Genomic DNA, 27614 nt, shown 5'->3' with positions numbered 1-27614 from the left:
TTTTTGGTCTGTTTTGCTTTCAGTATGGGATTGTGCTGGATGCGGGTTCTTCTCACACAAGTTTATACATCTATAAGTGGCCAGCAGAAAAGGAGAATGACACAGGGGTGGTGCATCAAGTAGAAGAATGCAGGGTTAAAGGTAAGATGAAGACCAAGGGAAGGGGAGGCTGACAGTGGGGCATGAGAACATGAGAGGTGTATGGCCAGTAGAACACAAGAGGAAAAGGAGCCCCAAGCATAGGAAGCCAAGTGAAGAACACAGTGCAGCTGCTGTTGTTATGTTTTCATTACAGAAATCATATTGAAATCAGTCCTTAATGATCAAACCCTAAGAATAAACACACATAAATATAATTAATAGTAGCTCCCATCAACAGAACACTTCTGCATGCTATGTACTTAGTACCGAACATGTGTTACTTCAGTATGCCCTCATAATCTCCCTTTGAGGTATGTATTATTATACTAATTTTTTAAAAATGGGGGCACTGAGGTTGAGAAAGGTTATACCACTTGTATGTTACTCAAGCTAGTAAGTGTTGGGGCTGCGGTTCAAACCAAGTTCTGCCCAACTTCAAGTCTACATCTTAGCCAGTGCTTCTCAAACTTGAAACTGCTTGAGCTTGTCAAAAACACAGATGATGGCATGGGCCCCATCCCCTAGAGTTTCTGAGTCAGCAGATCCGGAATGAAGCCTGCGAATTTGTATTTCTAAGAAGTTCCTAGGTGATGCTGATCCGGCTGGTTCAGATATTGCTCTCTTAATCTTTGTACCCTGATCTACAGCTTGGAAGACATTTTTCAAAGCTTTCAGCCTCTGTTTAGGGAGGAAAGACCAAATTATAGGTTCTTAGGGCTGGGAAAAGGAACTTACAGATCGTTTAAATTTTGTTTCACAGAGAAAGAAACAAAAACCTGGAGGATTAGTGCCTTGAAAGTAGCAACAGAATTGAGACAAGAATCTAGGTCTCCTAATTACACTCTAGGCTTCCTGCTACTCTAAGCTGCTGGATTATATATCAACAATTTTTTTCTTTTAAGGTCATAATATAAGTTAGAGTGGTTGACATTCAGCTTTCACTCCCTTTACCCAGTACCCCACCATGCACCATTGTACCACAATCTCTCTGACTTTTCTCTCTCTTAGCCTTTTGAGCTGGGAACCCACTGTTTGTTTTTAGTCAGACCGATAGCCTAGATCCTGGAAGATAATTGATTTTTAGTTTGATAGGCTATGGAATCCACTAATTTTCATAGTTTATCAAGAAAGTAGTAGAGAGGAGATACTTCCAAGAGAGCAAGTCATTCTACCCAGTAGCCCATCAATACTGAGACTTTGGCTCCATCAATACTGAGACAGTACTTCTAGCCTTTCTTAAAGCCCAAATCCCTCATTTTATTGGCTTTTATTTAACCCACTGCCTTCCATTTTTAAAAGTTATTTTAAGGTCTGGGCATGGTGGCTCATGCCTATAATCCCAGCACTTCGGGAGGCTAAGGTGGGCAGATCAGAAAGTCAGGAGATGGAGACCATCCTGGCTAACACGGTGAAACCCTGTATCTACTAAAAATACAAAAAAAATTAGCTGGGTATGGTGGTGCGTGCCTGTAGTCCCAGATACTAAGGAGGCTGAGGCAGGAGAATCGCTTGAACCTGGGAGGCAGAGGTAGCAGTGAGCCGAGATCGCACCACTACACTCCAGCCTGGGCAACAGAGCAAGACTCCGTCTCAAAAAAAAAAAAAAAAAAAAAAAATCTAGAAGATATCTTTCTTCTGAGACGTAACCCATGAGTGTTTGGCCTAACAAATGCAGGATTTTTCCCTCTCAAAAGAGAGAGTTCTCTAGTTAATCAGATGTTGAACACAAATTTTCTGAATCAAAACAATTAGCTGGTAACTTAGAGCTGATTTTTCTCATGGTTGTTAGGCTGTTTGAAAACCTGTGAATGATCTGGATAACTTATTTAAATAATTATCTTTAAAGCAATTACTCTGCTATGAAGCACTGATAGTGTAGATATTTATCTTAATGTGAGATGAAAGTGTTGTTATAACTTCAAAAAGCTTAAGGAATCTTGGCTCTAATCCTCCATAGCAACAGTCAGTTTTGCTCTCAAACTGGAAAAACAGTTTTGCTAGGGAAGCAGGATATCAGAGTGGAAAAGTCACCAAGGATATGTAGATTCTGTTTCTCTTTCTTATAACAGGAAGCAACTCCACCTCAGAAACTTTAAGGTGCTGGCCAGGATCAGATAGCTAGTTAGTAGCAGCTTTCATCTTTTCAGTAAAAGCCAATTTGTCTGCTGCTTAATTTTTATTCTAAGTGTCATCTTTAGGTCTCTTAGGAACTAGTGTCATTAATTACAATGTTGTGGAGGAAATATCAAAAAGCAGCTAAGGGAGTAGCTATCTATAAGATCTCCATTAAAGTCTGAGAACGTTATACAATTGAATATGAAACTGCACCATCCAGTGGCAGAATTATTGAACATTGGACAGACCCAACTTAAAGTTTGGAAATTAAATCCTCTCAAGGCTAGGTCCAGTGAATTACCCTCTAAGCACAATAACCTAATGTATAGTACATCAGGAAATTGTTTTCTTGTATTTTTTTCAAAACACCATATTTTGATCTACTATTGTTAAGGTATGTTTTATAATTTTTTTTAAAAGATTTTTATCTTCTACATCTTTTCCTAGGTCCTGGAATCTCAAAATATGTTCAGAAAGTAAATGAAATAGGCATTTACCTGACTGATTGCATGGAAAGAGCTAGGGAAGTGATTCCAAGGTCCCAGCACCAAGAGACACCCGTTTACCTGGGAGCCACGGCAGGCATGCGGTTGCTCAGGTATAGCAGCATGTAGGGACCAAAGAGTATCTGGGAGTTAGACTTGGCAGTGAAAGAGCCTCTGAAGTTATGGGAGAGAGCCACACTCCCTAATACCCCAAGTTCTACACACCCAAATCCATCCCTAAGAAAGGAAATTTCAGTAAGTGAATAAAATGTCCAAACTCTTAGCATATACAGGGATAGGATTTTATGTATGTTAAAAAAAAAAAAAAAAAAAAAAAAAAAGCCCCCTTGTGCATCTCCCTATGGGGAATTCAAGAGGGGGATGGGGCACAGGGATAGAAAGACGAGGCCCGTATACTCTGGGGTTTGGGGCTACAGACTTAGCTACTCAACACCTGGGAGGAAGAGGATAAGAGGAGACTCATAGATATCCCATGTCATAAATATTCACAACTAGCACATCTTTATATCACTTGATACCTGTGTGAATTATTTGTTCACTTGTTCATTCATTCAGCATGTAAAGCCTGCTCTATCCAGAATATGAAAACTCAACCCTCAAGGAAATCAGTTTCAATGCAGGGTGATCAATGTTTTAATAGAGGAGTGCTCAGAGCTGCTATGGGAGCACATTTGGCCCTGCCCAGGGTGAGAGGAGGTCAGGAAAACTTAAGAGGAAGGGATGCCTGAACTGAATCATGAAAAACGAGTTGGAGGATCCGGGAATGGCTTTATCAGCAGAGCAGACAGCATGCATTCAGTAACTGATGTTTATTCAGCACCTATTATATGTCAGGCACTGTTCTAAGTACTTAGGATACAACAGTGAACAGGACAAGGTCTCTGACGTCATGGAGCTTGTGTTCTACCAGATGTGCAAAGGTAGGGAAGTGTGAGACACATATTCAGAGGACTGTAAGTAGTTCTGCCTAGATAGAAGATGGGTGAGTAGTGTAAAATAATAATGATAATAATAGTAGCAGCTCATATTTATTGAGCCCTTCCTATGTTCTTAGCACTGCGCTAAGCACTTAATTGAACCGTCATAACAACTCTATGAAATTAATTATTATTAACAAGATACGGAAGCTGTGGCTTACAAATGTGAAGTAACTCACCCAAGGTCACACACCTGGGAAGTGGTGGAGCCAGGATTCTGAGTGGGATTCTGAAAAGGAAGAGTCCAGGTCACAAAGTGCCCTATGGGCCATGCTAGGAAGTTTGGCGTTTATCTTAGAGAGAGTAGGAAGCCATTAAAAGACACTACACAACTCGTGACACTGGTAGAGAAGATGGATTGGAGGGGAGAAAAGCTGGGGATAAAAGGAAGGCAGTTAGCAGGTGTGGAAGCCATTTAAATGAGAGATGACAGGGGTCTAATGCCAGCTGGAAGGTAGCATCCTGTCGCTCAGAGACTCCCAGTGTTGCGTAGCCTAGATCTTGGAAGCAATTGCATCCCATCTTCATTAAGACAACCCTGGAAGATTCCTTCTTCAGGTCTCAAAGTCTCAAACAGACCCAAGAACTGAGTTATAATATGGGGAAGATTTTTCCCAGGCTGGCAGCAGAGGAGTTTGGATGTATATTCCAGGTCATTTGCCACCTGGTTTCTACTAGAACCCTAATTAAAACCCTGGAGCAGAGTCTGGCCATGTAACCAGCTAGGAGCCACACACAATAGCTAATATAGCACACATCAGCTTCAGGTATGGTCATCAAACCATACCCAGCTATCACCACTACAGTAATTTTAAGAGCCTTTGATAACTTTTTGAGCCAGGGAACTTCAGAACAAAAACGGTATTTTTAAGGAAAACCAACCTATGAAAGGATTGGAAGGATGTGGATTTGGAGAGAGATGAACAAAAGATTAATTCTGCCTCATCCAAAAGAAGGGTTCCTTGGACAGACATATGCGAAGATCCCCATCTCTCTATTTATTCCAGTGTATTATGATTCACTTCTTAGTAGCAGTGTGTGGATGCTATAGCTGAAATGGGTAATGTAATTATTAAAGCAAAAATGATAACCTCAGCTCTTCCTTTGTACAGGATGGAAAGTGAAGAATTGGCAGACAGGGTTCTGGATGTGGTGGAGAGGAGCCTCAGCAACTACCCCTTTGACTTCCAGGGTGCCAGGATCATTACTGGCCAAGAGGAAGGTGCCTATGGCTGGATTACTATCAACTATCTGCTGGGCAAATTCAGTCAGGTGAATATCTCACAGCATCCATGGAGGTGGTTCTCTGGAGGCCAATGCCATTGCTATCTCAGGCAGTACTTGAGTTGCTAGCCAGAATGAATGAATGAATGCTGGATGGATGGATGCATGGATAGATGGATGAATGAATTTACTGTCACATTTGTAAGGGTCACTAGAGGTGTAATTCTCTTACAAGACCTTCTATTGGGAGAATAAGGAAGACATGTCTTTGCCTCAGGGAGGCATAAAGGAAATTAAAAATGTATCATTAAAAATTAGAATAGCTAACGTTTGCCTTCTGCTATGTGTCTCGTGCTGTGCTCAGCACTTTTCATGTTTTCTCTGATTTCATCCTTAGAACAACAGTATGAGGTACTACATCATCCCCATTTTAGAGCCCCATATCGGTATCTAGAGAGGGTAATTATTCTGCCCATGGCTATACAACTAACAAGTGACTGAGCGAGAATTTGAACTTGAATGTGTCTGGCCTCAGACCTCTTGTTTGTAAACACTAGTTACACTGCTTCTATGTCTGGCAGTCTAAGCTATGTCTTTGAAGCCCCTCTTTTCTTGCTGATAATCTGTTGTTAGATCAGGAGCCTCTAGTGAGCTTTGCCTCATCTTTATGCCCCTGTTTCTTTGCTTTAGGAAATCCCTGACTCCAATAGGTACTATGAAAAGCCGAGTGTCCAGAGACTTCTAGCACTGGTAACTGTACTGTCTTTCAGAAAACAAGGTGGTTCAGCATAGTCCCGTATGAAACCAATAATCAGGAAACCTTTGGAGCTTTGGACCTTGGGGGAGCCTCTACACAAATCACTTTTGTACCCCAAAACCAGACTACTGAATCCCCAGATAATGCTCTGCAATTTCGCCTCTATGGCAAGGACTACAATGTCTACACACATAGCTTCTTGTGCTATGGGAAGGATCAGGCACTCTGGCAGAAACTGGCCAAGGACATTCAGGCAAGTATAACTCAATCCAGACCTGCCCTCCTCACATCTGTGCCTCCAGCCCCCACATCCTGTTGTTTTCTCTTTCAAATTCAGTAGTTTGTCTGAATTTGGTTATTGTACTTTCCAAACCTTTTTAGGCAGGATATTGAACTACATCTGGTCGACCCCTATAAATTGTTTCAACCAGACATCACCTCCCATGTTTGTTTACTGCGTTATCTCCACGGACACAACTGAGATCTTCTCTCAGGAAATAATTTCTCACCCTCATGGGGTTGATAATGAAAATTATGTGGTAGAATATTGTTTGTTGGAGGGGGAATTGCAATTTATAAGTTCCTTTAGACCACTTTTTAAAGCTCTTTATCTTACAAACTACGATAAAACAGAGTTGTTAGAAATGACCTGGAGAGGAGAAGGAAAAAAAAAAACAGTTCAGGAAAAGCACAAAATGTATCAATTGACACTTCAAATCTTGTCATCTTGTCCCCAGATGCTTTCTGCATTTTGAAGACAAGAAAAGTTAAACACACTTTGGGAGGCCGAGGCGGGTGGATCACTTGAGGTCAGGAGTTGGAGACCAGCCTGGCCAACATGGTGAAACCCCATCTCTACTAAAAATAAAAAAATAAAAAATAAAAAAAATTAGCCGGGCATGGTGGCACATGCCTGTAATCCCAGCTATTTGGGAGGCTGAGGCAGGAGAATCACTTGAACTGGGAGGCGGAGGTTGCAGTGAGCCAAGATCGTGCCACTGCACTGCAGCCTGGGCCACAGAGTGAGACTGTGTCAAAAAAAAAAAAAAAAAAAGAAAAGAAAAGAAAAGTTAAACATACTCAGCATCATGTGAGTACCAGGCACACCCTGACAAGTAAACACAAAGCCAGGATGTCACATCCAGCTGTTCCCTGTCTCCACTGAAAGGATAACCAGTTCTCTGCTCTCCTCCAAAGCATTCTCTCTTGTTTTCAAAACCACTATCAGTAAGATGGTCCTGGGAGTAGGGGGCACTGAGAGACATCCACTGAGCCTCAAAGCTCCATTAAGCTTCTTATCCACAGCAGCCTCCTTTCTTCTTTAGTAGGTTGTGGGTTAGAAATTATTTTTATTGGGCTAGACGTGGTGGCTCACGCCTATAATCCCAGCACTTTGGGAGGCCGAGGCAGGTGGATCACTTGAGGTCCGGAGTTTGAGACCAGCCTGACCAACATGGCAACACCCCGTCTCTACTAAAAATAGAAAAAATTAGCTGGGTGTGGTGGCAAACACCTGTAATCCCAGCTACTAAGGAGGCTGAGGCAGGAGAATTGCTTGAACCTGGGAGGCTGAGGTTGCAGTGAGCTGAGATTGTGACACTGTGCTCCAGCCTGGGTGACAGAGCAAGACTCCATCTCAAAAAAATATATATATATTTTCTTGGATAGGAGAATGCTTGAAGAAAAGAATTTAAAAAATAAAGAATTTTTAAAAACCGATTAAAAAAATTTTCATACTATTGGCTTAAATGATCTAAAAGTATCTGGGAGTTTCTGATTCTCTCCTTGGAGGGAGGGTCATCCTTGTCATTATGTAGGCTCCTGGAGAACTACCTCCAGGCCCAAAGTTTTGACAACCTTGAGAGTTTCCTTGTGAATCTGCTCCTGACCTAGATGATGAGGACTAAGCACTCAGGGACATTTCAAACTAATGGCATTTCTGGGCCCAGTTTTAACTATATCAGCATTCTTTGAATAGTCAAATACATTTATATCTGATACCACTTCTGGCGCCTGTTACACAAATCCATTTTTCACATTTATTCCTAAGGGTGAAAAAGGCAGGGCAGGCCATGTTGATGCCAATACCAAGTGGTGGGATGTTGTACAGTGCCTACATATTGATTAAGTCAGACTGTGCCTTTTGTATCCAAAGCGTTCACACATGATGCTTTCAAGTGATTTTTCCATTCAGGTTGCAAGTAACGAAATTCTCAGGGACCCATGCTTTCATCCCGGATATAAGAAGGTAGTGAACGTAAGTGACCTTTACAAGACCCCCTGCACCAAGAGATTCGAGATGACTCTTCCATTCCAGCAGTTTGAAATCCAGGGTATTGGAAACTATCAACAATGCCATCAAAGCATCCTGGAGCTCTTCAACACCAGTTACTGCCCTTACTCCCAGTGTGCCTTCAATGGGATTTTCTTGCCACCACTCCAGGGGGATTTTGGGGTAAGTTTGTGAAATGAAGAGGTATAGGATGTCTTGTTTACAAGTTATAGAATATGTGCCTACAAAGGATTTAAATAATAGGATGTATTTTTCTCTTACATAATGTCTTGAGGTAGATGATTGGGGTTGGTTCTTCAGCTCAACTATGTCAGAACTTGGGATCAGTTTTTTCCACTATTTTTGTGATCTTTTTGTTCTAAGGTATGTTACTGCTCCAAGCACCATATCACTAGGTCACTGCCTCCTTTTTGGCTCTAGGCAGCACCTTAAGCCCAGGTTCATCTCCATTCTAGTCAACAATAGGAGTACTGCCTTTCCGGAATGGGGGAGGTCCCAAAGAGGTTAGCCCCAGCAGTGTGGGAAAACTGACTAGGGGGTTGTGCCCAGGAGACCTTGTGGGACAGACCTCCTACAGCCACAGAACAGCCACTCTGATTTGGCATCTCCTTTGGCCAAGTGACATAGCAGAGTTCCCAGGGCTGAGGATGCTAAATCTGCCTCTCCCTTGTCTCTACCTGTCCCCAGGGATATTTCTCTCTTCAGGATGTCACGATGCTTACTGTGGGTTAAGACAAGGACAGGTTTCCTGCTAGGGAACCCAGGATGGTGGGGAAGCTGATTGTCCACCTTGATCTCACTTTTTCCGGTGCAGAAATTGTGAGTTTGGGGGAAATTTTGCACAAGCTTGGTGCCAGGCAGAATGGGAGGAGAGGTGACATGCATGTGAAAGTTTGATTCTCTTCCTGTCTGCTTGGAGTTTTTTCACTTCTTTGTGGCCCTGGGAACTGTCTCATCTTCATATTTGATTTCTGGGATATTGCTGGTGATCATCTCAGTGCTGTACATTTGTTTCTGGTTTTCTGTGGTTGGGGAGCATGAAGCCAGCTTGCTTCCATGCCACCATTTTGGAATCAGACATCCAAGCATCATATTTTCCTTCACATGCAAAGCAAAAGCAGGAGAGACATTTAAGGTTTTCCTTGCACACATCTCTTGCACACACATTTTGCAGAAGTGCCGACTGACATCTTTTCAGATCCTGCTGGCCAGAACTTGGTGAAATATATACTCTAAACCAATCTGTGCCAAAGAGAAATGGATTAATATGGTTAGTTTAGATTAATTATTGTTTATCACCTGAGGAGTCTTTTTTGAGCATATTGCTTTCCTCTACTTGGGTAAAATCAGGACTTCATAAGCGAGGAAAAAGGGGATGAACTATGGGGTATGTACCTGTTACAGTCTGCCATAGGTGGCTTCTCAAATGTCAGAAGGAGGAGGAGCAGCAGTTAGATGACATGGCTGAGGGTTTTCCTCTATAAAGACATTTACGAAGTAGAAACTCAGGAAATCCCAAAGAAACATTGAAGATAACATCATTGTCATTATGTTTTGAAGAGTTAGGGGATTATTTGAATCCTAGCTCCAAATTCCTTATTTTCTTAATAACTCCAGAACAAGATAAAATATTTGAGCAGGCCGGGCCCGGTGGCTCAAGCCTGTAATCCCAGCACTTTGGGAGGCTGAGGCGGGCAGATCACGAGGTCAGGAGATCGAGATCATCCTGGCTAACACGGTGAAACCCCGTCTCTACTAAGAAATACAAAAAACTAGCCAGGCGAGGTGGCGGGCGCCTGTAGTCCCAGCTACTCGGGAGGCTGAGGCAGGAGAATGGTGTGAACCTGGGAGGCGGAGCTTTCAGTGAGCCGAGATCCAGCCACTGCACTCCAGTCTGGGCGACAGAGCGAGACTCTGCCTCAAACAAAACAAAACAAAACAAAACAAAACAAAACAAAACAAAACAAAAAAATATTTGAGCAGAGGCAGAAGAGATGCCTCTTAATCGACTCAGTCTTCAAATTTCATATTTTGGTCCCAGAAGCTAAGCATTATTATAATCATAGTTTAGTAGCATATTGAAAAACTAGCTACCATCTGTCAAATGCCAATTATTGACTAAGAACTCTGTATATTATCTCATTTATTCATTCAAGATATTCAGAGAAACAAGGCTTTTGCCTGCTTTCATGCTTTCTAAACCCTTTTAAGAAAACAGATCAGCATGTGAGAACGGAGGTTCAGCTCCTCCCCTCCAGGACCCCAGCAAGAGAGTTTCTCCCAAGGTCACCTAGTCTGGCCCAAGACAAAACTCTATGAAGAGAACATAGGCGCTGTCCTAATCAGATCTGATTCTGCTTCTGGCTTCTTATGAACTGTATGAGTTCTTCATTTTCTTGGTCTCTGAGAAAACAATAGGTAATGCCATAGATCCAGGCTTACCTTAACCATGGTCCAAACCACAGCCTCCCCTCCCCTCAAGGTTCCTGAGGGAAATACATGACAAGACAATGACTGGCAGAGTAATATTTTGTTATTAGTTGGCTGCAAACCCAAATTCAGAAGAAACTGAACCTCACTTGAATACCCTGTGGCTGAGCTGGCACTGGCTGCTCACCTAGGACTGTTTTTGGGCCAGGGCCCTTGCCTTAGTTTGAACTCCTTGAAGAGGAAGGAGGCTGTCACCTTGGCCAAGGGCCTTTTTCATTCCAGTCACTGCAAGGATGTAAATCTAAAGTCAGTGAACATACCCTTGTGTCTTGAGTTTGTAACTTCTCAGAAAGTTTCACTTCCTGGGAAACATGGCCCAATTCCTGCCTTCAAGCTTGAGCAAACCTTTCCTCCTCAGGGGACTGGAATTTCTTGCCTTTGAATGTGATTCATCCAACCAAAGCAGGGAGAGGTAGGGGCTGGAAAAGGGTGGAGGAATCTTGAACTCCCCCTGGAGGCTTTTCTGTTTGATCCCTTAGTTCCTCATTGAGATTGTTCTCCCAGCCTTCTGAACCTCAGTTTGGCAGTTCCTGAGACTATCTCATTGCCTACCTCTATGTAGGATCTTTCTCCTCTGGATACAGTCCTCAGGATCAGAACTGTCCTGTCCCTATTTCTGCATTGGCAGTTTCCTTCTGCTTCAGATTTTTGGTGTTTTTTGTTTTGTTTTGTTTTATGCCCTCTGTATTATATCCCTAAAACTTAAAGTCTTTTTGTCTGTTTCCTCATCTGTAAAATGGGGATAGAAATATCTACCTCGTTGATAGTTGTGAGCCAGACAAACAGTGATGGTCTGGGAAATGTCTAACAACCAACTCTCGGGGAATGGGGAGCTGATTTGTAGCACTTACCAGTTTCCATGGTGTAAATAGTTCTACCACAGCCTATTTCAAGCTATCAACATATCAACTGACTCACAAAAATCTGGAAATTTTAAGAATCAGCTCTTGTGGGTGCATAAGAAAGAGTCAGCTCCAGCACACCACTGTAAATAGCAAAAAGCTGGCATACCCCAGCACCACCTTTAAAAAGGTTAGGTCTTTATCCTGGCAGTCTTCATTCTATGCTGTCCTTCCTGCAGGGAGTTCTTATTATTGAGTCCTGCCTCTTGAAGAGTAACTATGTGCAACACAGATATCCAGTTTCATTCCCATTATTTCCAGAACTAGTTAGCCTGGGTGTTCTCAAGCCACAGAGAATTTGTTGGGGAGAGAATTTTTGCCACAGTTGCATTGAGCACTGATGATCTGATTCTTAGTCGGTAAATATAGTATTAAAAATTGTCAATGCTTTAGTCAGTCTGGCTACCCTGTAGCCTTGGTTGCTAAACAGAATCCAATGTTGTGGACAAATTAGAAACACTAACAAGAAAGAGGGAACGCCTGTAGGGAATTACTTATGAGGTAATTTAGAAATTATGTTTAAAGACCACATTGTGCTGTTTATATAAATAAGAAATAGAATAAACAAGTTCAATAGGAAACTGGAATTAAAGAACATTAAAAGCATATTTGTTTACATATGCATACATAAATGTGTGTGTATATTTATATTTATGTTGGTGCAAAAGTAATTGTGGTTTCAGACCGTGAATTTTAAATCATTATAACTAGGTGGAAACACATCTTTATTAATCATAATGGGAACCATTATAATCAACACATTTTTGCCAATGAGAAATAAGTTTATTTATTCCTGTTGCATAAAAATCTGTGCTTCGGTATTTGATGAACTCTTGGAAAGCATTTTCTGCACATCCTGCTGGTTGCTGAAGTGTTTTCCTTGCAAAAAGTTGTCGAGATACTTGAAGAAGTGGTAGTTGGTTGGACAGCGGTCAGGTAAATGTGGCGGATGAGGCAAAACTTCATAGCTCAATCCGTTCAACTTTTTAGGCATTGGTTGTGCAACGTGTGGTAGGGCATTGTCGTGTGGTAGGGCATTGTCGTGGAGAAGAATTGCACTCTTTTTGTTGACCACTGCTGGCTGCAGGTGTGTTGCAGTTTTCATGGCATGTCATTGATTTGCTGAGCATACTTCTCAGATGTAATGGTTTTGCCGGAATTCAGAAAGCTGTAGTGGATCCCACCGGCAGCAGACCACCAAACAGTGACCATGACCCTTTTTTTGGTACAAGTTTGGCTTTGGGATGTACTTTGGAGCATCTTCTCGGTCCAGCCACTGAGCTGGTCGTCACCAGTTGTCGTATAAAATACACTTTTCATTGTATGTCACAATCTGATTGAGAAATGGTTTGTTGTTGCCCAGAATAAGAGAAGATGACACTTCAAAATGACGATTTGAAAAAAATTTTTGGTCAGCTCATGAGGCACCCATTCATCAAGCTTTTTCACCTTTCCAATTTGCTTCAAATGCTGAACAACTGTAGAATGGTCAACGTTGAGTTCTTCAGAAACTTCTCATGTAGTTGTAAGAGGATCAGCTTTGATGATTGCTCCCAGTTGGTCATTATCAACTTCCGATGGCCGACCTCTATGCGCCTCATCTTCAAGGCTCTTGTCTTCTTTGCAAAACTTCTTGAACCACCACTGCACTGTACATTTGTTAGCAGTTCCTGGGCCAAATGCATTGTTGATGTTGTGAATTGTCTCTGCTACTTTACAACTCATTTTGAACTCGAATAAGAAAATCACTCAGATTTGCTTTTTGCCTAACATTATTTCCATAATCTAAAATAAACATAAAATGAAAGGAAATAATAACTAATTAGCAAAAAGGCATAAAGCAAGAGATGCCCATTAAAATGATGTATAACATAACCATATTTATTTAAGAATGTACTCTAGCATCAAAGGGCAAATTCCAACAATGCAAAAACCATGATTCGTTTTGCACGAACCTAATTACATACCCCTGGGTTATAGATACCAATCAAGTAAGGATTATCAAGTAAGGGTGACTTCTAGTATGGACATTAAGGAGCTCACCACAGATTTTGACTTCAGTGGTGGAGCAATTTATTGACATCTAAAGGCAAACTCAGGAATTCCTAGAGCTGAGTCAGTATTTCCCTCAAGAGTTGGCTTTGGGTCCATTCTGGCAAAAGAACACCTATGGGATTGAATCCCTAAAACCTCACCCTAAAAACAGGATCAGGATGATTCCTAAAGACTTTTAAAAAAAGTCATCTACCTTGGTCACAGGAACTTGGTGACGTGATCTTGAACCATCTGATTTTGAGCAATGTATCTTCCTGGGGTATTAAAAGAAGATAGTTTTTGTTCCTCAGTATAATTCTCGGGATTAAAAATGGAAGCATTCTAAACTGTTCTTTTTTTAATTTTACTTTTTATTTTAAGTTCTGGGGTACATGTGCAGAACATGCAGGTTTGTTACATAGGTATACATGTGTCATGGTGGTTTGCTGCACCCATCAACCTGTCATCTAGGTTTTACACTCCACATGCATTAGGAATTTGTTCTAATGCTCTCCTTCCCCTAGTCCCCAACCCCCTCACAGGCCTCAGTGTGTGATGTTCCCCTCCTTGTGTCCATGTGTTCTCATTGTTCAACTCCCACTTATGAGTGAGAACATGCAGTATTTGGTTTTCTGTTCTGTGTTAGTTTGCTGAGAATGATGGCTTCCAGCTTCATCCATGTCCCTGAAAATGACATGAAGTCATTCTTTTTTGATGGCTGCATAGTATTTCATGATGTATATGTGCCACATTTTCTTTATCCAGTCTATCATTGATGGGCATTTGGATTGGTTCTAAGTCTTTGCTATTGTAAATAGTGCTGCAATAACATACTTATGCATATATCTTCATAGTAGAATGATTTATAATCCTTTGGATGTATACCCAGTAACAGGATTGCTGGGTCAAATGGTATTTCTGGTTCTAAATCCTTGAGAAATTGCCACATTGTCTTCCACAATGGTTGAACTAATTTACACTCCCACCAACAGTGTAAAAGCTTTCCTATTTCTCCACAGCCTCGTCAGCATCTGTTTCCTGACTTTTTAATAATTGCCATTCTAACTGGTGTGAGATGGTATCTCACTGTGGTTTTCATTTGCATTTCTCTAATGACCAGTGATGATGAGCTTTTTTTCATATGTTTGTTAGCTGCATAAATGTTTTCTTTTGAGAAATGTCTGTTCATATCCTTTGCCCACCTTTTGATGGGGTTGTTTTTTTTTCTTATAAATTTGTTTAAGTTCCTTATAGATTCTGGATATTAGACCTTTGTCAGATGGATAGCTTGCAAAATTTTTCTCCCATTCTGTAGATTGCCTGTTCACTCTGATGATCTAGACCATTCTTAAAAGAAGATATACAAATGGCCAACAAACATGAAAAAATGCTCAATCTCACTAATTGTCAGGGAAATGCAAATTAAAACCAGTGAGACACTACCTTACTCTGCTGCAAGAATGGCTATAATTTAAAAATTAAAATATAATAGATGTTGGCATGGATGTGGTGTAAAGGGAACACTTTTACACTGCTGGTGGGAATGTAAACCAGTACAACCACTATGGAAAACAGTATAGAGACTCCTTAAGAAACCAAAAGTAGAACTACCATTTGATCCAGCAATCCCACTACTGGATATCTACCCAAAGGAAAAGAAGTCATTGTATGAAAAAGACACTTGCACACACATGTTCACAGCAACACGATTTGCAATTGCAAAAATATGGAACCAGTCCAAATGCCCATCAATCAACGAGTGGACAAAGAAAATGTGCTGTATATATATATACATACACACATATATGTATACATATGTATACACACATATATATACACACACACTATGGAATACTACTCAGCCATAAAAAGGAATGAAATCATGGCATTTGCAGCAAGGAAACATGATGTATTAAGTAAAACAAAGTGGTATTATAAAAAATTATGTCTAGTATCATCATATTTAGGTTATATATGTACATATACACATATATAATTATATAAATATATATTCACTATTTTCTATTACATATCAATTTGCTGTAGATATTAAACAGTAAATCATTAAAAAGTGTACATCTCTACAGGATGGTTAGATTAAGGACAGACTTCCATTTTTTTTTTTTTTTTGAGACAGAGTCTCACTGTGTCACCCAGGCTGGAGTGCAGTGGCGTGATCTCGGCTCACTGCAAGCTCCGCCTCCCGGGTTCACATCATTCTCCTCTTCAGCCTCCCAAGTAGCTGGGACTACAGGCGCCCACCACCACGCCTGGCTAATTTTTTTGTATTTTTAGTAGAGACAGGGTTTCACCGTGTTAACCAGGATGGTCTTGATCTCCTGACCTCATGATCCGCCCATCTCGGACTCCCAAAGTGCTGGGATTACAGGCGTGAGCCACCGCGTCCGGCCGAGACTTCCATTTTTAACTTGCATTTAAATTCTGTATAATAAACGTGTTTCTTTTGAATAAGCCAGCATTTTAAAGATATTTCTATTTTGAAGGAAAATAAATGAATAGGGAAACTTCAAATGTTGAGAAATAAATAAGAGCAAGATTCTGAGATGCCAGAGGGAGGCTTCTGAAGGTCATGGGAAATTTTTCAAGAGCCTATGGCATGTAGTGCCTTCTGGGGTTGGAGGTGGCATGGACCAGGAGGCCCTGCTGACTTGATCGCTGTGTATCCTACTGAAGGCTCAATATGTTGCTAAATCTACCTCATAGAAATTTTTTGTTTGTTCATCTGTTTTTAATAATTTGTACTTATTTTATAAAGCAAATGTCACCACTTAGCAAAAGCAAGAGAATTTCTAGATGCTTAACTCATTGAGACTTTTGCTAATAGAATAAGCTCTAGGACTAATTTCAGAAAGTCTTTTGAAATGTAACAATTTAAGGAAATATTTATTATTGCTCTATTACATGCTCATTATAAAAAAAATCAAACTGTACAAAAAGATTATTAAAGTAAAAACTAAAAGGTCTCCTCTACCTCTCGCTCCACCATCAGTTCACTAGAGGAAAAATGAGAAATAGTTGTAGTAAACAGGAAGAACTTTTCCAGGTATTAGCTATGTGAATCCAAACATACACAGTCTGTCAGTTAACAGAGATTGTTATGCCTTAGGAACTAGAGAGAGAACAGTTTTCTGCCGCTTATTTATAGAGCACTCACATATGCCAAGTGCCATGTTAGTGGGGGCAGATTCAACCAAGAACGAGGGAGATTCCGTACCTGCCATCACAGAGCTGGCATTCTCGAAGGCAGGCAGACATGAGACCAGAAACACAAGCAAAGGCAAATCAGACTGCTGCTGATCAAAATCAGACTGCTGCAAATCAAAAGGAACTGCTGGGAAGAAAGAGACAGTCCTGTGAAAGGACATAACAGAGGGTCCTAGAAACCCCTCTGAGGAGGGGATGTGGAAGTCCATGGAATTCCAGCAGAGGGAATAGCAAGTGTACAGGCTTTAGGGGAGGAAAGGCTTGGCAGGGATTGAAAGCCAGGGTGGCTGGGTATGGTGGGCATGGGGGCAGGGCCAGAACATGCCTGGTTTTCAGAGACCTTGTAGGATTTGATTTTTTTCTAAGTATAATTAGGAGCCACCAAAGGTTTTAAGCAGGGGAGTGATATGATCAGATTTGTTTTTAAAAGATTCCTGTGACTGCTGTTTGCAGGATGGGTTGGACTAGAACCAGAAAGCTAATATGGAGACTAATTAAGAGGCCATTGCAGTGTCCACACAAGATGATAGTGGCTTGGGTTAAGAGAGCTGAAATAGGACCATACCAAGATCTTTTTCTGCACCTGGCATACAATGATAATTAAAGTGCTGGAATTCCTGAGTTCAGGGCATATGGAGGCTCTCCAGTTTCTGGGGAGCTCGACTTCCTAGAGGAATGAGCATACCAGTTCAGAGGCTAAATGTATAGAGGTATTTATACCACTGCTCATAGGAGAAATTGCTGGTAATCAGGAGAATTACCAGTAGGGAGTTGTTGAATGAATTAAGATACATCTACACCGTAGACTCTTACGTGGCCATTAGAGTGGCCCCAGCTGACTTGGAAGGATTTCTATAAAGGATTGTTAAGAAAAGCAAGATGAAGAATCTGTTTAAAATTTCATTTCTAAAACAAACCTTTTATATGTATGTGTTTGTATATGATTATAGGAGCATGGGAAAAATGGAAGGTTTCATATTAAGTTGTTAGTATGAACTCCTGTTGGGACTGAAAGTGGAAGAAAAAAAATTAAGCCAAAAAAAAAAAAAAGAAAATTTATTAAAAAGGACTAATATGCTCACGCTTATTTTATTAGATATATATGTCTAAGAATATTGAAAAATGCAACTTATTTCAGCTGGAACTGAGGCATATGGCCTGTTTGCAGCAGGAAATTTCTTTCCTGGTGGAGGATATTTTTCATCATCTCTGAGTCACAGTGAGCCCCCAATGGGATCTCTGCTACCTCCTGTTTCTTTGCCTACCAAAACTCTGTTTCTTTGCCTATGCGAATTACACTTTGGGAATCACATTTTCTTTCTACATTCACTTCTAGTTAAGTAATTTTACAGAAGGCAAATTATAATCCCCAATCTAACCGTGTTTGCCACAGGGAAAACTTTATGCTCCCCTCAAATAATCCCAGTAAACTATGACTCAGCATAGTGCCTAGCAAACAGAGCTCAGTGTGTTTGCTGAATGAACAAATGATGTGCTCCTTTAATATCCAGCATCATTTCCCCTAAAAACCGGCACCCTTTCGGGTAGGAAAGAAGAAAAGCACTAGAGTTGGGGTTTGAATTGCCTTATCCAGCAAGCTCTGCTCAATCATTTTCTCCCCTTTAAATTCATGCTCTATTAAAAGAGTAAAAAAGGCAGTTATAGGGTGGTATGAAGTATAATAAAAGTTACATATGTATCATAGAATGAGAAAAATGCTAGAAGCCTATATACTATATTTAATAGCATTTGTCACTAAGTAGTAGAATTTAGAGGTCATTTTAATAGAATTTTTTTTTTGTTTTACTGATTTTAACTTTTAACTTTTTTATAGTTTTCATGTTTGATGATGATAATGATTTTTAAAAAATTCAATTGTGTCTAAAATAGTACCTAGCCCATAGTAGACCTGTAATAAATATTTGTTGAATAAAGATGGATTTTTAAAGGAAAGCAGTACATATTCATTATAGAAAATAGGCAAAACATAAGCACAAGGGGAAAAAACCAATTTTGCTACTCAGAGATAACTCAATAGTGTTGTCTAGAATTTTCTAGTTTTATATATTTATTAAACATCCATATGTAGTACATAGTATTTTAAAATGGGATTTTTGCAACTCCTCTCTCTTTTCTTATTCTCTTTCCCCATTTTTCTTTCTCCCTGACTCTCCTATTACAATTATGGAGAAAAGTAACTGCCAGGTGGCTTAGAAATGTGTGTCAGCAGCAAAGTGGCTCCTCTTCCAGGAAGGAAACAGCTCTTGGGCCTGCAGTATCACTTTGTGTGTTAATTTACTCAGCAGAGCTTTCCAGGCACCTGCACAAGGGATGTGGCCTTTAGGAGAGCAAGTTGGCATCCCTCTGTGTGGAACACAGCCTAAAACTGCAATTTTCTCTTGTAGGCATTTTCAGCTTTTTACTTTGTGATGAATTTTTTAAACTTGACATCAGAGAAATTCTCTCAGGAAAAGGTGACTGAGATGATGAAAAAGTTCTGCTCTCAGCCTTGGGAGGAGGTAAGTGACTAGGCACAGCAACTCTAACAGCATGAGTGCCCTGTGCCCTCGCTGATGCAGAGGATGTGAGTCTGCTCTGAAACTCCTGCTGGTTTGACCAAAATCCAGCAAATGTGTTAGAGAAGACCAGGTGGTGGACTCAGGAATGAATTTATTGGCATTCCTTGATAACTTGACATTCAGTGGCTTAAATAAGATCTTATTTTTTTTCTCACCTAATACAAAGTCTGGCAGTAGGCCGCTGCTGGCATGGGGTCAGCAGCTCTGCTCTGTGTCAGCCATTGCTTCTTCAGCTCTGCTGTTGTGCCTATTTCTCCATGGACACAAGATGGTGGCTGTGGCTTCAGGCATCACAGCCTTGTTCATAAAGTTCAGAAAAGGGGTAGAACCAGATACATCTGTTCATTTTTACAGGAAAGCAAAAGCTATCCCAGACTCAGCAGTCTTCCCCTTATATCTCAATGGCCTGGATTGACTGAGAAAACCAGGTGCAGAATTTTGTGACCAGCTTAAGCTTAGACCTATCATGAGCCACTTCCTTGAGCTGGGCACATTGTGGCCCACTCCTCTCCTCCAATCCCCAAATCAGAGTTCTGTTAGCAAGAAAGCAGGCAATTTGCAGAGTCTGCCACATACACGATTGTGGTAAAATCCTCTCCATTTCCCAAGTCCAAGATATCTCCTACTTATTCATAAATTTGAAGCACAATTTTTTTCTTACCAGAGGCACTGAGCCATTCAACATCCAGTGCCACAAGATGAAAATCAAGGGATGAGAGGTATGGAATCCACTCTGATTATAAAAGACATAGCTCAGAACAGCAGCTGTTTTTAAGTTGACAGTTGCAAAAATGAATGGTGTTTTCATTCTTAAGAAATACTATCAATTAAAAATAGATGCTTATCCTTGTCTGCACTGACAAGGGGGAAGAGAGGCTGAGCAAGAGCTGGGAAGCTTGCCATTCTCTCCAGGTATTTTGTCTAGAACATGAAAGAAATGTGGTCAGGGCCTTCATCAAGAGTTGCTCAAATGTCTCAGCACTTTACAAAAAAGTTAGCGGTGGTTTTTTGCATCTGGTGGTAATCTGTGGAAGAAGATAAGCATGTTGGAATGGAGGCAATTTGAGACCAGGCCTACATATGGCTGCTGAGGAAGCAGATTTAGGCTGCTCTTTGAAAAAAAATTACTTCTGGTTTAGATTAAAAGTTCTCATCCTGGCTAACACGGTGAAACCCCGTGTCTACTAAAAATACAAAAAAATTAGCTGGGCGTGGTGGTGGGTGCCTGTAGTCCCAGCTACTCAGGAGGCTGAGGCAGGAGAATGGTGTGAACCCGGGAGGCGGAGCTTGCAGTGAGCCAAGATTGCGCCACTGCACTCGAGCCCGGGCGACAGAGCAAGACTCCATCTCAAAAAAAAAAAAAAAAAAAAAAAAAAAAAAAAAAAAAAAAAAAATTGTTTTGTAAGGTTTCCTCTCTTATCCACATCTCATTTTTTACTTCATAAGATTATGTTAGGCTGGGAATGCTTATACCTAGACCTGTAGGTCTGCTCAGGTAAGTCATGTGGGGAATTGTTCAGAGGCCCTGCAAGTAAGCTAAGAAGGGCCTGCATTTGGGAGAATTCCTAAAGCATTTGGGGAAGGGGTTGCAGAGTTAGACCCCTGTCCTCACCCAGAGCCTATAGCATTGAGGTGGATGTTATGACCCAGGGTTCACTTTCCCAAGCTGCATCATCCACCCAGATAGAAAACATAGTTTTGTCAAGTACATTGTTAGGAGGTGACTCTTTCCTCTTTCCCTCCTAACTTCATCGTGGGGAAGGACTGCTACTCCAGTATGGCTTGTGTTTGGGAATGTTCCTTCTAAACACCTTTGGTAGAGAGATAATTAGCAATGTTTAAGCATGTACTGTGTGTTGACAGTGGAGGACATTTGCTTTCTGTGCTTTATGCATATCTATCATGCTGCCTTTCCCTGCTTTGGCAAGGGAAATAAAATGCAAACCATACTTGCTGACACTTAGTCAGGTGCCTGAAGTCATTGGGTCTCTGAAGTGGAGAGACTGGGAGAGTGAGTGGAAGGGAGACTCCATGGTTGTCTTCTGGCAGCTTCATTAGACGGCTAGTAGAATCTTTCAGCAGCTGGAACGCAGCCACTTTTCTACTCTGAAAATCTGGGCATCCAAGATCTGGTCAGTCCAAGTGAACAACGTGATCAGATTCTATGTGTACTGATGACCAGTTATATCTCAGTGTACTCTGGATCCTTACATTCAGCCTCGTGAATATTCAGCCTTTCTAGGGAAAGGCATGCCATTCTTGAAGATCCATCAATGCTCCTTTATGTGGAGGCTGGAAAGAGGATATCCATGAAGGGAAGAGAACCTCGTCATGTTCCACTGCCCTGGGAATAGAAAGGAGAGAAGAGAGAGGGGAAGGTGGGAGAGAAAGGAGAGAGGAGAGTAGACTTCCTCTCAATTTGGAGAGCACATAGTAATGAATCCACCCACAAGCATGAGCATGATCAATTCTGGATTGATGAAGAAGGTGGATGCCTTTTTGGCTGCTATATTTTTGGCTACTGTCATAACCTTCAGGAGGCCAGACTGCATAGCCAATGTACAGCTTTCCAGACAGAGGAGGGGAATAGAAGTATTAAAGAATTCAGGGAAATTAGGCCAAAATGGCATCTCCCAGCCCCCCACCCCCCCCCGACACACACACACACACACAAGGTATAGGCCAGCCTTTAAGGACCTGCAGGGGCTCAGCACTTTCAAATTGGACCTAAGAAGATTCTTGGGATTTTGTATCCCATAGGTATCATTCAATTGACAGGCCCAAGACTACTTCGATAGGGGAGGAGGTCTTTTCACAAAGGGAAAGCAGAATGCAGTGACTGAAAGGAAGGGGTAGGGACCTAGACAGGTAATGTCAACTGATGTCCACACCAAGGTCTCAAGAGGATGTCACATGAAGAGGAATCAATCAAAGGGTAATTTCCAGAACTGTGCTGAAAAGACAAGCTCCAAGCTGGGTCATTCTGAGGATTTCATCAGAGCAAGACAAGGCAGTCTAGTTACGGACTTATCCTTCCAGAAACTGGGGACAGGCAGGAACTAAGTGAGAAACAGACCCCAGCCAGGAGTTAGGATTTGCAGATGGGATGACTCACGGAAGGGAGAGAAATCTGGGAAAAGAGGGGTGTGGTTTAGGCATCCAGGAGATACTACATATAAAACATCTGGCAGAAGTCCAGATGGTACATGATGCATGCATAACAAATGTTCACTTTCTGCCAAGGGTGTCCAGGAGGCAATGCCTATCTGAAGAGCTGAGGGATGGAGCAGCAGACAAAAGTCCAGGCTGAACTAGAGAGGTCCTGGCCTGTTGTCCTCAAATTGAGGGCAGGAGAATTGCAGAGGAGGCTGTGGGCATCTGGGTGTATATTCACAACAGCTAGGCTAGGTAAGGGCAAGGGATGGCAAGCAGCTCTTGATATTTTTAGTAGGGAGTAGGATGAGTAAACATAGGAAGGACTCAAGGAAACAACCACTTTGCATGACTCAGATGCAAAAAAAGACATTAAGACAGAAGATAGAAGGTGAGATGTTGGCAATGCTAGCAGTCCTCAGCAAAATGCTGCCTGAACTGTGTTCCAGAGCTGTGTTTCTCAAACTTTACTGTGCACATGAATCATCTGGGAATCATATTGGAATGCAGATTCTGAATTGGTCGTTCTAGGGTGAGGACTAACCAGCTCCCAAGTGATGCTGATGCTGCCAATCCAGGGACTAAAGTGAGTGGTAAGGCTTTTTATGACACTGTTAAGATGCTCATAGAGGCTCTGGGCCAAAGGCTCTGGTCAACAGCATACAGAAAACTCAGATTAAACAAAGTTTAGGGGATGAACAGAAGTACTGAAATTTAGTGTTTCGGAACCTACAGGACCACAGGAACTACTTTTTTCCTGGAAAACCTATTATTATCTCACAGAAACCTGTGCAGGAAAAGCTTCCTTAAGAGACCCTAAACTATAAAACCCTGCTCCCACTGAAGGAGTGCAGCACCACCCCCAAAGCCCTCTGGAAGAGGCCAAACTTCAGGTACACCGGAGCTGGGGCTTTCCCCTCTCTTCATCAGGTCTACTGGAGAAAAAGAGGGCTACAGAGAGATGCCTGTTGTACGAGTATGATTTCTCCTTCACTTCACTTCTAGATAAAAACATCTTACGCTGGAGTAAAGGAGAAGTACCTGAGTGAATACTGCTTTTCTGGTACCTACATTCTCTCCCTCCTTCTGCAAGGCTATCACTTCACAGCTGATTCCTGGGAGCACATCCACTTCATTGGCAAGGTAATTTGGGGGCCTGTTGGGCTGGGGGGAGGTTGGGGTTCAGTGGTAGTGACTGAAGCAGTTTGGGGCTTGAAAGAGGGAGGAGTCAGCCTAGTGTAGCTTTGGCCTGATGTTCTGTTCTACCATTATGCTTCGAACCCTGGCATTCTGTGTCAAGCCCTCCTGGGTCTGTTGGCCCACTGTGGGCATCCTCTCTAAGGACAGCTACTTGCATTTTCAGTTGTACCTTCCCACATAACAGTGACTAATTCCTTACAAAACAAAACACAAAATGAGATACATTAAAGTAACAGCATTTCAGCAGCTACAATGACTGTGTGCTGACTTCAGCAGTCCTCTGAAAGGCCCCTTCCATAAGCTGGGAAAGTATGATCATGGTTTCATCATCCTTGTTGGTTATTACTTCAAGGTTGACCAATCTGAAAGCTCTGTGTGAAGAAGGGGACTGAGTGGCTGTGAATGATGAGGCCATTGTTTAGAAGCCAGGCTTAGCATGAGTCCGGAAGAAGCAACTTCAATGCTGTGCTTTACCACAGCGCCACCTGCAGGTATCCAGGAATAGAGAACTCAGCTGAGCCACTCATGCTTGACCAAAAATACCCAGAGCAGTGTGTCTCTACCTTTTTAAGCCCATGCTCACTAGTGGGGAAAACATTTTACCCCCTGTATTAAATATGGTGATTTCAAGCAAAACAAAGCATTGAGACAGAGGGCTGTAGCAGGCCTGAGGATAACAGTGTTCTTACACTCTTGTCAGTGCTGATCTTGCTAATTCAAACTTAAATATTTTCCTTGTTATAATATTCCAGACTTCCTTTAATTCCAGCAGTTTATTTTGTTTGAAAGATTATACCTATGTCAAATTTAGGACTGACACATGAGGTAGTCATGATGCATGTGTGTATATACATTTTTTTAAAGAGACATGGTCTCACCCTGTCACCTAGGCTGGAATGAAGTGGTATGATCAGAGCTCACTGAAGCCTCAGACTCCTGGGATTAAGTGATCCTCCCCACCCAGGCTCCCAAATAGCTGAGACTACAGATGTGTTCCACCGTGTCCAGCTAATTTTATTTTCTGGAGAGAGAGGGTCTCACTATGTTGCCCAGGCTAGTCTCAAACTCATGGCCTCAAGTGATCCTCTCTCCTTGGCCTCCCAAAATGCTGAGATTACAGACATGAGCCAGCCAGTGATTTATATTGTTTGAATTCTTCCAGTGCATGATCCAATAATTCTAAGCCCTAGGTGATAACTCCTCTAACTCCTCCAACCACAAACAACAGACTTTCCCCACTGTTTACAGATCCAGGGCAGCGACGCCGGCTGGACTTTGGGCTACATGCTGAACCTGACCAACATGATCCCAGCTGAGCAACCATTGTCCACACCTCTCTCCCACTCCACCTATGTCTTCCTCATGGTTCTGTTCTCCCTGGTCCTTGTCATAGTGGCCATCATAGGCTTGCTCATCTTTCACAAGCCTTCGTATTTCTGGAAAGATATGGTATAGCAAGAGCAGCTGAAATATGCTGGCTGGAGTGAGGAAAAAAATTGTCCAGGGAGCGTTTTCCTCCATCGCAGTGTTCAAGGCCCTCCTTCCCTGTTTGCCAGGGCCAGTCTTGACCAGTGTGAAGCTTCCTTGGCTTTTACTGAAGCCTTTCTTTTGGAGGCATTCAACATCCTCTGCCTCAAGGACTTCCGGCAGGCACTGTCTCTTTCATGAGTTTTTCCCAGCTACCCCTTTCTCCTTTGTACTCTGTGCTTGTGTAGGTTTTCAAGACCTGACACCTTTCGTAATCTTTGCTTTATAAAAGAACAATATTGACTTTGTCTAGGAGAACTGAGAGTCCTGAGTCCTGTGATGGGAGGCTGAGCTGGCTGAAAGAAGAATCTCAGGAACTGGTTCAGTTGTACTCTTTAAGAACCCCTTTCTCTTTCCTGTTTGCCATCCATTGAGAAAGTCATACAATGCCTTTGGAGAAGGCAGACACACATTCCACTCCCAGCCTGCCCTGTGGGTAGGAGAATTTTCTACAGTAGGCAAATATGTGCTAAAGCCAAAGAGTTTTTTAAGAAATATATGTGCTCATGCAGTCAATACAGTTCTCAATCCCACCCAAAGCAGGGATGTCAATAAATCACATTCCTAGGTGATACCCAAATGCTACAGAGTGGAACACTCAGACCAGAGACTTGCAAAAAGCAGATGTACATATATGCATTCAAACATCAGGGCTTACTATGTGGTAGGTGGTATATACATATCACAAATAAAAATACGGTTACAACTCAGGGTCACAAAAAATGCATCTTCCAATGCATATTTTTATTATGGTAAAATATACATAAATACAATTCACCATTTTAACATTTAATTCATATTAAATACATACAAATCAGTGACATTTAGTACATTCACAGTGTTGTGCCACCATCACCACTATTTAGTTCCAGAACATTTACATCAACAATAAATTTTCTAGAGACAAGACTATCCTGGGTAGGCAGAAACCATAGATCTTTCTGTTTACAGCTGTGGAAACCAACTGTACCATAAAGATAGTTCATTGAGTTTTAAAGCCAAGCCACATCTTATTTTTCCAAGGTTTAATTTAGGGAGAGGGCAGCATTAGTGTGGAGTGGCATGCTTTTGCCCTATCATGGAATTTACACATCAGAATGTGCAGGAACCAAGTCTGCAGTGTTGCCACCCCTGTCACAAAACATGGGCTTTGTTTGCTTATTCCATGAAGCAGCAGCTATGGACTTTACCATGGAAACATGAAGAGACCCTGTACCCCTTTCCTTAAGGATTGCTGCAAGAGTTACCTGTTGAGCAGGATTGACTGGTGATGTTTCATTCTGACCTTTTCCCAAGCTCTCCATCTCTAGATCTGGGGACTGACTGTTGAGCTGATGGGGAAAGAAAAGCTCTCACACAAACCAGAAGCCAAATGTCCCTATATCTCTTGAAGTCACTTTTGACAACAGCCAGCTGAATATAAAAACTTAATAAAGCTGTGGAAAGGAACCCTTAATCTTCTTTTCTGCTACTTACATTAAATTCATTAAATCTTGATTAGGAATCAAAATTTGAATTGGGACATGTTCAAATTCTTTCTAGTGGTAGTTGCCGTATTATACTGTCATCACTGCTGTTGGTTGAGCATTTGTGGTGTACCACGCTGTGTGCTCAAGGGCATTACATTCATCTTCTCATTTAACCCTTACAACAATCCGAAGAAGGTAGGTATTACCATTCCCACCTCACAGAAACAGAAACTGAGGTTCAGAGAGGTTAAGTCATTTGCCCAAATGGCTGAGCCAAACCTGCCATGCACCTAACCATTATTTTCTTTCCCGAACATACCAGGCTGTCTCCTCATAACTTCCAAGCATGCACTTACAACTCCACATGAATACAGGGTTCATGGGACATGGTAATCATAGAAAGGGAGGCAGAAAGCTGGTCTGTTTCTGATAGGCTTGTAATTTAATATCATTCTGCTCATGTGCTTTGGATGGAAGCACGTGTGGCATATGATGCTAATCAGTGGTTCCCATACCCCTGGCTTCCTAATTTTAATGTTTGCTCACTGCACAGTAGATTGACATCAAATAGTGGCTGCTGCTGATGAAAATAAAGATCAAATAAGCCAATAGCAACTCCCTTTTTCCTTCTGTCTGCATATACAAAGCACTGTCATACACACAACCTATTCCGACCCTCACAACAACCCATAAGGGTGTAAATAGTATTTCCATTTTACAAATGAGGGTCACACAAACTACTACATGGCAGAGCAGATACTGTCATCTGGTTGAAGCCTGTTGCTTTTTCTTTTCTAAACACTTTGCCTCAGCAAGTTGGAATTAGACTTCACAAGTCTCCTTCAGAGAACACAAATCTTTTGTTATTGCCTAGGTCCAATCTCCCACTCCCCAGAGACGCCAAAAAACCAAACAAACAAACAAAAAAACCAAACAAAAACACACACACACACACACAAACCCTTTAAGGTATTTGGGAGCCAAACTCCACTTGTTAAAATCTCATATTATGGAGACAATCA

The 27614-nt window shown here is 41.6% G+C and overlaps 1 protein-coding gene across 1 annotated transcript; it reads left to right on the top strand.

The window, feature by feature from the left end:
• On the top strand, nucleotides 1-27614 carry LOC115900420 (ectonucleoside triphosphate diphosphohydrolase 1-like). Its single transcript, XM_030941089.1, has 8 exons — nucleotides 1-141; nucleotides 2704-2854; nucleotides 4852-5011; nucleotides 5734-5973; nucleotides 7915-8175; nucleotides 19070-19183; nucleotides 23402-23539; nucleotides 24845-27614. The coding sequence occupies exons 2-8, from the start codon at nucleotides 2766-2768 to the stop codon at nucleotides 25049-25051; spliced, it is 1209 nt and encodes a 402-aa protein (XP_030796949.1). The 5' UTR covers nucleotides 1-141; nucleotides 2704-2765; the 3' UTR covers nucleotides 25052-27614.

Source organism: Rhinopithecus roxellana, chromosome 11 (genome assembly GCF_007565055.1).
Source record: "Rhinopithecus roxellana isolate Shanxi Qingling chromosome 11, ASM756505v1, whole genome shotgun sequence".
In the NCBI taxonomy this organism is placed as follows: domain Eukaryota; kingdom Metazoa; phylum Chordata; class Mammalia; order Primates; family Cercopithecidae; genus Rhinopithecus; species Rhinopithecus roxellana.
This window is presented reverse-complemented; position numbering and strand designations above follow the sequence as displayed.